General features: G+C 47.1%; 1 protein-coding gene across 4 annotated transcripts in view; it reads right to left on the bottom strand.

The window, feature by feature from the left end:
• Nucleotides 1-764: 764 nt before the first annotated feature.
• Nucleotides 765-14,397, bottom strand: part of LPIN1 (lipin 1) — a 71,597-nt gene continuing 57,964 nt past the window's right edge. For 3 of the 4 annotated variants that reach the window (XM_068564489.1, XM_068564490.1, XM_068564492.1), the window contains 4 exons: nucleotides 13,248-13,400; nucleotides 7,887-8,001; nucleotides 6,549-6,652; nucleotides 765-3,435 (listed from right to left, as the gene is read on the bottom strand). In XM_068564489.1, coding sequence (XP_068420590.1) covers nucleotides 3,276-3,435; nucleotides 6,549-6,652; nucleotides 7,887-8,001; nucleotides 13,248-13,400 — 532 coding nt within the window. In that variant the 3' untranslated portion in view covers nucleotides 765-3,275. The remainder of the gene's footprint in view (nucleotides 3,436-6,548; nucleotides 6,653-7,886; nucleotides 8,002-13,247; nucleotides 13,401-14,397) is intronic. The other variant, XM_068564491.1, reaches the window with a different exon arrangement.

Genomic DNA, 14,397 nt, shown 5'->3' with positions numbered 1-14,397 from the left:
GAACCTGTATTGTCTCTTTTATTTTACGTATGTTATAGTGTTTTGGGATCTTAAAAAACTTGCTGGCTGGGAAAGACGGGCTGGCCATTTTTTAGAGATAGCAAAGGGCCCAGCTGAAGCATGCCTGTGATATGCAAACTAGCTGATCCAGAGCCAGGCCTCCTGTCTGGCCTGTGCACCCCCAGGAGGCACTAGTCCTCTGCCTTAATCAGCCCAGGGCAAAGGCACCAGGCAACCAAGGGCCACCCCTATAGCTCAGAGGCCACTGAAATGATTCGCACTAGGCAGTCCTAAGCTGTTCACCTTGCCCTGCCTTTCCTGCAGAAGTCCCAGCAAAGGCCGTGGCCTCAGCTCCCCCCTCACTTGTCTTTTGCCTCCTGACCACCCTGGTGCTTCCCCACATGGCCCTGCTGGCGAGCTGCCTCCCATTCTGAGAACCTGCAAGCATAATAAGCTTGGTTTTCCTGAGCCTCTCCTGTGTTTTCTCTTGTGGCTGCACCTGATTGACATCCCATTCAAGAACAGGGAACGGAGCCCACCTTTTGTAAGAGCCACGTGTTAAACACCGATCATAGGCCAGGTCCTGGGAGGCACCTCAGGTACAGCGTTTAACTGAACCCTCCCTGCTCCAGTCAGTCCCAACAAGGTGGGACGAGCCCAGGGGGGCAGCCCTCTCCTCTCCTCTCTGTCTTCACCCCTCCTTCCCCGCCAAGTGCATACAGAGGGTCAGTATTTCACCGAAGGCATCAGAAGAGACAGGCTCTTTTATTCCAAATATTGAATGAACAGTTCACAGCGTTAAGGGTTTCGTTTTTTTGTTTTTTGAGTAGAAAATAACATGCTTGATATCACACAGTAGGAGATCAGCATCTTAATAACTTACCAAAAACTATTTAAAATTCACACACCTGATTTTCAGGGAAGTCTTTCATTCGTCTCATTTGTTACAATACATCCTAGCTTTGCATCCAGCACAGTGCAATGAAGTATTACAGTGATTTTTTATCATTGTACCAGCACATACAAATACAGATCAAGCGTTGTAAATAAAATATATTTAAAGTGGCGATCCAAACCTAAAATGGAAAAGGGACTCCTCTTTGAAGATGTCATCATTTTCTCCAATGTACCAGGGACATATATTTTTCTTCATCACGTGTGATGAATGTTTGATGACTTGTCACAATGGAGGGATTCGTTTCCATCGGGCAACTCTGAAATGCGTGGTCCAAATACAGCATCCTAGCATGTGGCTTTGGGGTCACTGAGTTACGGTTGTGTGAGCACAGATAAAACCAGCTGGCACATGCGTGAGTGCTGTCCAGGCACGAATCCCATTTTCCGAAGCCACGAGGCAGGTGTGAATGTCACTGCCTCTCCAGGGGTCACACTCTGAACCTGACCCAGACCCGAGTGCGACTTTCTGGAAGGCGTGCTCTGTTTCAGAGGGCAGTGGCGTGGAAGCTTAGCGTGCATCAAAATTGGGGGTCCAAGGTTGCATGCTCTTGCGAGGGAGAACTACAGCTGGTCGTCTTGATGAAGGGCGCCCGCTCCGAGGGACAGGCCACCCAGTCTCACAGCCAGATTCCTCCCAGCGCAAGGGAGAAACTGTGCCGGCCTCTGCAGGCCCGTGAGCTTCTACGTAGTTCACAGCAGTTAAAGTTCACCCCAAAATACCCTCGTGACAGAAAGAATGACTGTAGCCTCTGAAGGTCACTAATGGCTAGCCCAGGTTAAGGCAGGACTATGTTAAATCATTTTTAATGCCTCCAAAAGGGCATCTGCACGTGCGGCGTGTGCTGCTCCGCGAATCTGCAACCAGCTACGCACGGGTGTTTGCGTTTCTCCGCGTGGCCACGCGAACCGCTCGGGAAAGGCGTCCGCTGCCAGCAGAGCCCACCGGCGACAGGGAAGGCAAGGCCTCTGGGTTCTCTTTCACAGAAAGAGTAAAACTGCATTCAACTGTTTCACAGTTTGCCTCCATGACTCTAACCGTGCGATTTAAATAGGAGAGCATTTCAACCATTGGAGTAAAACGCTCTTTAAAAAAATAAGAGCTCGAAAAGCGAAATCTTTTACCAAAATAATGCTTTCGCTTTTCAAATTATTCTCTTCTCCACAGCCCAATTTAACAAACAAGTAAAAGAATCATCTTCTATCAGCTTGACGAATGTCACTCAAATGACTACTTATCCACTTGCCCTTAAATCTGAGTGGGAAAAGCTAAGGGAAATAAAAAGTATGACTCATAAATTCCAAAAGGAGGTCAGTGTTGTGAGAATTACAGAATAAGGCTCTTTGGATGGTCTAACACGTGTACCTTTTTAATGTATTACTGACAGTTATAATAGAAAGAACATGGCTAAAATGCTTATAACAGTAACCCAGTCAGAGTAAGGTAATAAATAATACTATCTACAAAGAATATAATTTAACTTCTTCAAACTATTTTCTTAAAACCAACCAGTTTCTGTTGAGAGCTCCCAAAAGAAACTGACATCATCACCGCTTGGCATGAGCTCTGTGCGAGCCCACATTTTCAGCAGCGCGTTGCTGGACAGGTTGCTGGCAGAGTGTCGAACTGATTCGAAATACTGCCTTAGTAATATTTCCTATAATCCGAACTTAAGGCATCGCAGAGTTACAGGGAGCTGGACAAAGCACATTCTAAATAAAATGTCTGCCACGGGTGCGTTAAGGCATAAACATTCCAGCCTTGTGCCACAAAAATGGGGGAAAATATGCCAGTTATGTAGGTTAGCTTTAACCAGAGGAATTAAAAACATCAGACCAGTCGGCAAATACCTCAAGGGCACATCCGCAAGGTCAAGGCCCAGAACGGTGGGGTTTGGAGTCCCTTCCGAGACCTCAGATTCAGGTCACGGGACCCTGCACAGCCCTCCACATGGCACAAATGTGTCCCCCACTCTCCCAGAAGTCGTGCACACCTGGCGCCCCTCCTTGGATCCCGTCATCCCAGGGACCCCCCGGGTTCACAGCCCATCTTGCACACTAGCCGCTCCCAGCCTGCAGCAGGCTGGGGAGGGCAGTGCTGCCACGGGCTTGAAGCCTCAACCGGGCACGGCCTCCCCACCAGGGATGCACCCGACGTCCCGTCTAGGACGTACACATCACTTAGAAATGTCAACCCCGGCCAGGGGGACCGGGAGAGAAATGCTCCTCTGCTCTTAAGCAAATGACTGCAGGTTCCCAAACCTATCTTTTAATGGGGGCGCCCGATCTTCACAGGATGTCAAGAGGTGGCCCGGAACGTACTATGCTGATGCAGAATGAACGTCCTGGTTTTCAAAGGGTGGTGGCGGTTCTCTCCAAAAAGTGAAGTTACTGAACGTATCTGAGCAGGGAAAGTCGGAAGAATGGCTCCTTTTCAGCAAGGGGAAAACGTGGTCGACCACCTCGCAGAGTCTCACATACCTGGGAGGAAAACGGACAACGTCACCGCGCCTGTGAGGGACACTCGGCCATGCGGGACAGCGGCACGTACCCCACAGCGGTGCCCGGGAGTCAGGAGGGCATGTGCTTAACACGAGGGAGGCTGTTCTAGAATAACCCCTCACTCATTAACGGGAAATCAGGGAGTCTGCCAAGGAGGGGAGTCGGAGACGGCCTCGTGGGCGAGGCGGGTGTGACCTGACTTGACTCGAAGGAACAGAAGCAAGAGAGCATGACAGACACAACCGCCCGCCTTGGGGACAGTGGAGACAAGAATCACAGAGAAGGCACATCTTCGGAGCGTCACCCAGAGGCTGCCCCACTGTGCAATGAAAGGGCACTGGGCCCTGGGGTTAGGAGACTCCGATCTGACCTTCAGCTCTGCCATTTACGGGCTGTGCCACCTCCGACAAGTGGCTTCATCTCTCTAAGGCACGATTTCCTCAACCGTAAAGGGAGAAAATGAAAACTGTGCACAGCGTTCATGTGAGAATTAAATCAGATAACGTACGCCACGGTAAGATGATGTGAGCCGATGCGCCACAAATTTATTCACCAATAAATCATGAACACTGCAACATGATTCGCCCTGGCTAATCGTTAGCCTCAGGAAAAAAAGCCATAGTTGGCATGAGGGTCAAGAGACCTGGGATCTACTCCCGCCTTACTGCCGTGGACCCCTGGGCAGGTGTCTTGCCCTCTCTGGGCCTCAGGTCCTTATGAATATGGACTTGGACCTGATCAGCGTTTCTCAACGCTCCCTGCAAGACTCTCTCGCTCTGTTTTCTGTGTATTCCCAAGAAGATGTTGCATATTAGTTTCTGTGGCCTAGAACTACGAAAAGAAAGTTGCTGTACTGAATATGCATTCTCAGACCTCCGGGCACCTCCAACCAGAAACTGTGACAAGCCCAGGCCTCCCTGCATATCCTCAGAGTCCTCCCTGACAGCCACAGGTCCCTCTCCAGCTCTAATTGGCTAAGAACCAAAAAGGGCTTTTGAAATCCAAACTCAAGGAATTAGCATGTTCTGAGGCATAAAATAACTTTTAAATAAGGATGTGTGTGTGTGTGTGTGTGTGTATTTAATAAAGGACCTCCGAAGAACTTATGAGAAACATTGTGCTTGCACAAAATGGGGACAAGCGCTCTTAATAAGCAAGAATCATCTTTCCTAGGGATTAAAACAAAATTCTAACATACCCCCTGGCTTGGAGACCTGTCTGTTTGAATTCTGTGGCTCTGGAAGGTGGCCCCTCCCTGCAGGGGGCAGTTCACGGCTCGTCATCAGGGTTCGGGGGCGCCAGATCTGAACCCACTCCATCGGTGTCCCTCTCGGACCAAAACCCTCCGCGCGCGGGGCTCCTTCAGAGCAGGCAGAGCTCACGCACTGCTGGCCGTGAACGCCAAGAGAGAAAGCACTGAAGCCCCCCATCGGCGTGGGCCCCTGACTTCTCCGAGACTGTCCCAGCTTCCAAGGGGCAAGCACCCACTTGGCTTTGAAATGGTGGTACCGAGTTTGGTGCCAGAGAGAAGTGTGCGCTTAAACTGGGGAAGGAGAGTCTCTCCCACAGGGAGAATCACATCTCCCGGTCTAGGTGGAAGACGACACCGTTCCTTGGCGATAAATAAAGTTTCCTCCCCCAAGGCGTGGGCTAAGCGAGCATTCTCACCACAGCGTCTCAGCGAACGGGATAACCTCAGAGGCCTCCTGGGCAGACCTTCGTAGATGCTGGCATCCCCCTGTCAACACCCCTTATGACAAGACTTGCCACTGGGCTGCTGCCTGGGCAGAAACCTTTGCCATTTCAGGGCCGTGTGCCATCAGCTGAGAATTCTTTTGACCCTAAATGGAAATCCGCTCTCTCCTCGAGACGGAGGAAACACTTTGACGTGGGGAACGACGGAGAAGAGGGAACTGAGACGTTATCAGGGCGGCCACTCAGAACGCAGGAGAGGGAGAAACAGTAAGGAAAGGGGTGTGGAAGAAAGAGTCCCTGCTGCCGTTCTGCCCACCGGGCAGCACCACACGGCCTCCCCTTGTGAAGGATGGAGGCAGGTCCTGGCTCCCCCGCTCCCCTCTCGCCCCACATAGCCTGGGAGCTGCTTACTTAGGTCCTGGTCTGGCTATGGGGGAGGGAGGCCTGGGGGGCAGACCCCAGGGCGCCCTCTAGCCTGGAACTGTCCTGTTTAAGCTGGATTAGACTCCAACGGGTAAAAGGATCCTCTTGAAAGTGAAAATCTGCCCTAGGGGAACCTAGATCTCTATCAAACAAAAAAACCAATCCCTGGGAAGCCGCTAGACCCGAACTCCCCCAGTCCAACTCCTCCACATGAGGAGGGCCCCAGCAGGCCCCCTGGGGTCGCTCGGGCCAGAGGCCGTTTTCCAGGTCTGCAGGAATCAGGCCAACAGGGGTATGGCCTCTGAAATGGACAAGGCAGGACGACGCCTGTCTGCCCGACATCACCCAGTGGGCAAAGCTGAGGAAGCACTCTCCACTCTAAGAAGTCAGGGACCCAAAGCCAGACACATCCAAGTCAAGGGAGATTCCCGGCCAGCCAGGAGGCCTCACTGCAAACAGTAACCCAGTTCAGCCCACGGCCTCGGGGAGAATGCGCTTCGGCCAAAAATACGAGAAGAACTCTTACCATCGCACAGCCGTGCTTCGGGTGAGAATATTATCACAGGTCAGTATGTGAAGGGCTACATAGGTTCCTCCTCTTTAAATATAACTTCTCGTGATATTTTAATCTGGCTATATTTCTAACTCGCATTCTGGGCTTTCAGAACGAATTCGGCAAATGTAAGCCAGTAGTTTTTCAAATTCAAGCCATTCCACTCTGCGGCAGCACCTAACCACTCGTTTAAGTTTTCGACCCGGTGGGGATCTGATTTAATGCAGGCTGTCCAAAAGTTAGGTTCTGGACAAAATCCGAGACGTTAACATATGTTTTCCTTGTAGGAATTAAAGATTAAAATATAGGCACCGAAGGATTAAAAAGGGATATACTGTTGACTGTGAAACACCACTCCAAGGTCAAGACGATGCCAAACAGTCACGACACGGCGATCACAGCGAGGGCGCACGATACTCACGAGGAGATGTTGGTCTTCGCGTGCTCCTGCACCAGCTCTCCTTTGGGGTTGACAGTGAATATCCTGTTCAGAGACACCCCCACCTGCTTGTACGAGTACACATCCTGTATTTGGTAAAGGGTTAATTAGAAGGAAAGAGTTCATTGTAAATACAAATACTTCAGATTTGATACAAATACAGGCAGACCGCAGAGTTACTGCGGGTTCGGTTCCAGACACCACGACAAAGCAAATAAAGCCAATCATACGAATGTTTTGGTCTGCCGGTGTATATAAAAGCTACGTTTACACTACACTGTACTCTATTAAGTATGCAACAGCTTTATGTCTAGAAAAGGTGCATACAAAAAACACTTTATTGCTGAAAATGCTGACCCTCATCTGAGTCTTCAGCGAGTCCTAGCAGTCACATCGAAGATCACTGATCCCAGATCACCGTAACGTATAAAATCATGAAAAAGCTTGAAATATTGCGAGAATTACCAAAATGTGACACAGAGACAGGAAGTGAGCAAATGCTGTTGGAAGAATGGTGCCGACAGACTTGCTCAATGCCACAAACTTTCAATTTGTAAAAAAAAAAATGCAATATTTGCAGAGCGTAACAAACCGAAGCGCAATAAAACGAGGTCTGCCTGTGTTATAGAAGTTTCATTAAACTCGAATAATACCTCCAAGTAGTGTAGAGAAAGAATGTCTCTGGATGTGAAACTAGTAAGTCAGTTGTCCTCTCTGGGCCTCAGTTCACCCCTCTATTCAAGAACTGAGTTAAAAAGTAAACCACCTACTACATCCCCTGCAATTCTAACATTCTTTAAGGTTATTCTGTGACCCATTTTCTTGGGCATGAGTTTCAAAAGCAGGAGAATTTTCTGACTGGGAAGTAAGTACCCAACTACATTCTCCAGAATGCTGACCTTTCTAGCAAATTTGGGAAGTACGCACAAAATCTCAAAGTATTACTTTTACCATAGGAAATAACACTCTTAAAACTTGAGACATTGAATTCACCTTTGTGCTTTGTGGTTCCATTCCGGTAGAAAGGGTCTAATCCTATTTAACGTTCTTGTTTTACTAATTTAGCAGGCAATTTGGAATTTAAAGTTTCTAGTTTCAAACTTCAAACTGAAACCCACAAGCCCACCTTCAAAGAAAACTAGACGCCATGAAATAATGACGATCTCCTTGCCTTTAGATGCAGGCAAGCGGCTCTTTAGCAGTTATTTCTAGAAGGAGGAGAATCTGGCTTCACATGGGAGTCTAGGCCGGCCTTTCAGATGACGGCTATCTGAACAGACAGTAATTTCAAGAACTCGTATATACCCGACTACTACTTACAGCTGGTCGGTTTCCAAAAGCAGCATAAAAGGGTTCTGTATTTGGAGAAAACAAGTTTCTGATGTCTGTCAAACACTGGACTTTAAACTTCTCTGGCTTCTTTTCGATCACTTCTCTGTTAAAACAAATAAATAATGGGTCAGCACGAGACCGTCAGCTTCATTAGCATCAAACTACTTTTAACCGTCAAAGGTGCTGGGATACTAAGAGCGCTTTCGTATCTTCAGAAGTTAAATATGCGTTAAGTCGGTTAAGCCATCCCAGAGAAGCACTAGACAGAAAGTGAATCCGTACTTTCAAGTCTTCCCACAAGGAAAACATCCCAGACAAGTGATTTCAACAAAGACCTCCACCAGTCATCCAAGGAACAAAGAATTCCAGGGCACAGAGGAAGAGAAAACCTCTCCAGACTCTCTTCCCGAGGCCAGCCAGCATGACCTCAAAAACTAAACCGAAAGAGGTAGTAAAGTATGGGGAAAGTGTGGGCCAATCTCACTCGGGAATGCCAGTGCAAAAATTCTAAATAAGTTGAAAACTTCATTGCAATATATTAGCAAAGACCTAAATAAATGAAGAAATATACCATACAATTGAATTGGAATACTCAATATTATAATGAGATATTAATTCTCCATTGGTCTACAGATTCACTGTCATTTCAAGTAAACTCTCACCAGGTTGCTGTCTGCATGTTTTTATGGAATGTGACTCAAATCGCTACACAGACGAACGAAGGCCAGAAACGGAGGCACACATTTATGGGCCTTCAATTTATGACCACAATGACAAGTCAAAGCAGAAGAGAAGGGCACTCTTTTCAGCAAATGGTGCTGAGACAACTGAATAACCATACAGGAAAAAAGAAAAAGAAAATAGACCCCTAGTGCACTCTATATACAAAAATCAATTCCTGGTGAATTACAGACCTCAACGTGAAAGGCAACACCTTTAGGTAAAATATAGGACACTTTCCTCAGGCCCACAGTCAGGGAAGGCTTTGTCAACACACAGAAAGTACAAAACTACAGGGGAAATGATCTGTTCAACTAAAGGAAACTCAGATTTATGTTCATCAAAAGCCATAAACTGGGGAAAGATATTTGTAGCGCTCATAACAAAGGCTATGTGTGCAGAATCTATAACACTCTTACAAATCAAAAGGAAAATAAGGGGAAACACGTGAACAGGCACTTCACAGAAGATGAAGCCCACATGGCCAATAAACATGTGAAAAGAGACATTTCTCACCCACCAGAGTAGCAAAAATATAAACGGCTGACAACGTGTAGGTAAGAAAGTAAAACCGTTGGAAGGAACACTTCGCACTGCTTGCTTCTGGTGTACGAACTGGTTCAACTACTTTGGACAACAGTTTGCAATAGCAGAAGAAAACCAAACATGTGCACACTCTGTGGCCCAGCAATCCTGCTCCTGGGGGTATACCCTGGGGCAACACTGCACAGGTGCCCCCAGAGGATACACACAAGCGGCACTGCTCCTAAGAGCAGAAAACCGGAAGTGGCTCAAGCACCCACCAACAGTAGGAAAGATAAGCGGGCTGTGGTGAGGTCCAACAACGGGACCTACACAGAAGCAAAGACGAGCCGGTTACAGCGACTCTCAACAATCCTGGGAACGGCATGTTGAGCAGTAAAAGTGAGTTCCGGAAGAACATATGATTCATTTACATAAAGTACACAAATGTGCACAATTCAACATACTGGCTAGGATTACACATACACGTGCTAACTATTTAGAGGAGCAGGGAATGACTAACGCAAAATCCAGGGATAGCAGTTACTATTACGGCTCAGAGGGAGGGGTGAAGAGCACATCCTCTCGCTTTATCTCGGTCGTGGGCAGGCTGGTGTTCACTGTCTGATTATTGGATGATCTCAACGGTCCCTTTCAGCTTGCGTATATTACAGAGATACTGCATATCTATCTATCTATCTATCGACAGATGCCTTGCATATATTTTGAAACTATTCTTCCGCACCTCAACAAAACGTAATTTAGATGATGATGATGCTGATGAGCCCCAAACTGAGTGTCAGAAGCCCCAGCGGCTGGTCCTGGCTCTGCATGGACGTCTATGGACTCCAGAACCCTCCTTAGCACTAAAAGGGCCTTACAGCAGTCTACATCTCAGGACTCTTATACAGAAACACATGAGTGACTGTATGATTATAAGTCTCAAACTTCAATCCACTGCTTTGAGAGCAGCTCGGGACACTGCCCTGGGCCCCCAGCTCCAGGGAGGCCTCTGCTTTCCTGCCCCCCCACCAGGAGGCCAGACTTAGTTTGGCTTGGCTGTCCTGAATGCGGGCATGAAGGGGAAGGGGAGAGGGTCATCAGAAATGGGCTGGTGTTCAACACCCATTTATGATAAAAGCTCTCCAGAAAGTAGGCATAGGAGGAACTTACCTCAACATAATAAAGGCCATATATGACAAACCCACAGCCAACATCGTTCTCAATAGTGAAAAACTGAAACCATTTCCTCTAAAATCAGGAACAAGACAAGGATGCCCACTCTCAACACTGTTATTCAACATAGTTTTGGAAGCTTTAGCCACAGCAATCAGAGAAGAAAAAGAGATAAAAGGAATCCAAATCAGAAAAGAAGAAGTAAAGCTGTCACCGTTTGCAGATGGCATGATACTATACACAGAGAATCCTAAAGATGCTACCAGGAAACTACTAGAGCTAATCAATGAATTTGGTAAAGTAGCAGGATACAAAATTAATGCACAGAAATCTCTTGCATTCCTATACACTAATGATGAAAAATCTGAAAGGGAAATTAAGGAAACACTCCCATTTACCACTGAAACAAAAAGAATAAAATACCTAGGAATGAACCTACCCAAGGAGACAGAAGACCTGTATGCAGAAAACTATAAGACAGTGATGAAAGAAATTAAAGATGATAGAAACAGATACAGAGATATACCACATTCTTGGATTGGAAGAATCAACATTGTGAAAATGACTGTACCACCCAAAGCAATCTACAGATTCAATGCAATCCCTATCAAACTACCAATGGCATTTTCCACAGAACTAGAACCAAAACTTTCACAATTTGTATGGAAACACAAAAGACCCCAAATAGCCAAAGCAATCTTGAGAAAGAAAAACGGAGCTGGAGGAATCAGGCTCCCAGACTTCAGACTATACTACAAAGTTACAGTAATCAAGACAGTATGGTACTGGCACAAAAAACAGAAATATAGATCAATGGAACAGGATGGAAAGCCCAGAGATAAACTCACGCACATATGGTCACCTTATCTTTGATAAAGGAGGCAAGAATATACAATGGAGAAAAGACAGCCTCTTCAATAAGTGGTGCTGGGAAAACTGGAGAGCTACATGTAAAAGAATGAAATGAGAACACTCCCTAACACCATACACAAAAATAAGCTCAAAATGGATTAAAGACCTAAATGTAAGGCCAGACACTATCAAACTTTTAGAGGAAAACATAGGCAGAACACTCTATGACATAAATCACAGCAAGATCCTTTTTGACCCACCTCCTAGAGGAGAAATGGAAATAAAAACAAAAACAAATAAATGGGACCTAATGAAACTTAAAAGCTTTTGCACAGCAAAGGAAACCATAAACAAGACGAAAAGACAACCCTCAGAATGGGAGAAGATATTTGCAAATGAAGCAACTGACAAAGGATTAATCTCCAAAATATACAAGCAGCTCATGCAGCTCAATATCAAAAAAACCAACAACCCAATCCAAAAATGGGCAGAAGACCTAAACAGACATTTCTCCAAAGAAGATATACAGATTGCCAACAAACACATGAAAGGATGCTCAACATCACGAATCATTAGAGAAATGCAAATCAAAACTACAATGAGGTATCACCTCACACCGGTCAGAATGGTCATCATCAAAAAATCTACAAACAATAAATGCTGGAGAGGGTGTGGCGAAACGGGAACCCTCTTGCACTGTTGGTGGGAATGTAAATTGATACAATCACTGTGGAGAACAGTATGGAGGTTCCTTAAAAAACTAAAAATAGAACTACCATACAATCCAGCAATCCCACTACTGGGCGTATACCCTGAGAAAACCATAATTCAAGAAGAGTCATGTACCACAATGTTCACTGCAGCACTATTTACAATAGCCAGGACATGGAAGCAACCTAAGTGTCCATCGACAGATGACTGGATAAAGAAGATGTGGTACATATATACAATGGAATATTCCTCAGCCACAAAAGGAAACGAAATTGAATTATTTGTAGTGAGGTGGATGGACCTAGAGACTGTCATACAGAGTGAAGTAAGTCAGAAAGCAAAAAACAAATACTGTATGCTAACACATATGTATGGAATTAAAAAAAAAAAAAAAGCTTCTGATGAACCTAAGGGCAGGACAGAAATAAAGACGCAGATCTAGAGAATGGACTCGAGGACACAGCGACGGGGAAGGGTAAGCTGCGACTAAGTAAGAGCGTAGCATGGACATATGTACGCTACCAAATGTAAAACAAGACAGCTAGTGGGAAGCAGCTGCATCGCGAGGGGAGATCAGCTTGGTGCTTTGTGACCCCCTAGAGGGGTGGGATAGGTAGGGTGGGAGGGAGGGAGACGCAAGAAGGAGGAGATATGGGGATATATGTATACATAGAGCTGATTCACTTTGTCATACAGCAGAAACTAACACACCATTGTAAAGCAATTATACTCCCATAAGGATGTTAAAAAATAAATAAATAAATAATTTTAAAAATAACCAAAGAAAGAAAAGAACTGGGCTGGTGGTCCATAAAAATAAATGGTGTGACCAGGACTCCTCATTACGGGAGGTCTCAGGCCAGGCAGGTGGTGATGGTGGCTGGTAGAGGGGCCACTGAACCCAGCCGAGGTCCCCGACTGGACGGAAAGCACACAGATAAGATTCTCAGAGTCACTAAGACTCAGGCCAGCGATGCAGGGAGAGGGGCAGCTCCCCGCGAAGCAGGGGGCAGCACGTGCTAAGGCTCAGAGCAGAGACCATCTCTCTGGACAACGGAGACAGTTCAGCACGGCTGCATCCCAGAACCCGGAGGGAATGAGACGGGAGAGGAGGACAAGGCGGGCGGTGAGGAGCCCGTGATGCCGAGCCCGTGGCCTTGGGCTTTCTCCCGAGGGCCGTGACGAGCCAGCGAAGGATGCTGATGGGTGACGAGGCCAGGCCCGCCCTTGAGGCTGAATCTCCGGGGCCCGGCACGGAGCGGGGGTGTCGGCTGGGAGGACGAGTAAAGCAGCTATTCTGGCAAAACCTCCGGTGAGCGGGAGGGGGGTCCTGAGCCGGGGCGGGGGGCGGGCAGGCCAAGCCCTCACCTGTGCAAGGCGGAGAAGAGGCTGCTGGGGCTGAGAAGCAGCGGCCCCTGGGGCAGCACCGTGCCCCGCTCGTTGACCCAGTGCAGGTAGCCCCGCGTCATGTCCGCCATCCCGATGGCCCGTGCGGAGCAGTAGAGGAACTTGTACCCGTTTCTGAAAAAGAGACGAAACGTTCACGCTTAACAGCATCACACGATGGAGCCATCTCGCGTGCACAAACCCTGATCTGTATCTGTTTCAGGAGGAAGGGCGCTGCTCTAATTCCCAAGCAAAAGGCCGCATTCTATAAAATCTTAATGGAGAAAGAAGCCTGAACGCCTTTCCCTGCCGTTTGCTAAAGGACCCTCACGGCCTCACTCGGTTTAATCCTCACGGGAACCTTGTTCCGTAGGTGTCTTCCTCTCGCTTTACAGTTAGGGAAACTGAGGCCGGAGGCATCAAACTGTCCAACTTAGCTGCACCCGGACCGTTCATACATCTCCATCCGGCTGTTCGGCTGTATCCTTCATAATACCCTGATAACATAGACCGGTGAATGCGTTTCCCCAAGTCCTATGAGCCGTCATCAAACCTGGGGAGGGCATGTGGGAACCCTCACTTTGTAGCCAAGTCAGGCAGAAGTGTGGGTAAGCTGAGGACCTACCACTTACGACTGGTGCCTGAATTTGGGGTGGCCTTGCGGGAATGAGCCCTTAACCCATGGGGTCTGCACTAACTAGGTACTTAGTGCCAGAATTAAACTACTGGACACCCAGTTGGTGTCTGAAGAGAACTTGGGAATTGTGAAATGTGTGAAAACCCCATACATCTGGTGTCGGAAGTGTCGCGAGTGAAGAAGCAGATCACAGGAGGATTCTTCTGTTAAACACAACTTTATTACTTTAGGAGAACTACATGTCCCTTTTTTTGAACCGCTGAAAACTTAAGAGTCCGAAATGAGATGCTGTGCTATAAATATAAAGTATATGCCAGATTTCAAGGCCTTACTATAAAGACAGAATATGAGATACCACCCATTCAGAGTTTTGATATCGAGTACATGATTAAATGGTAATATTTTAATATATCGGATTAAATACATGAAAAAAAAATTTTAAACCCCATCTGTACACTGAAATCTCTCAACTTTACATTCGTAGCCCAGACCCCC

This window comes from Eschrichtius robustus, chromosome 15, assembly GCF_028021215.1.
Source record: "Eschrichtius robustus isolate mEscRob2 chromosome 15, mEscRob2.pri, whole genome shotgun sequence".
In the NCBI taxonomy this organism is placed as follows: Eukaryota; Metazoa; Chordata; class Mammalia; order Artiodactyla; family Eschrichtiidae; genus Eschrichtius; species Eschrichtius robustus.
This window is presented reverse-complemented; position numbering and strand designations above follow the sequence as displayed.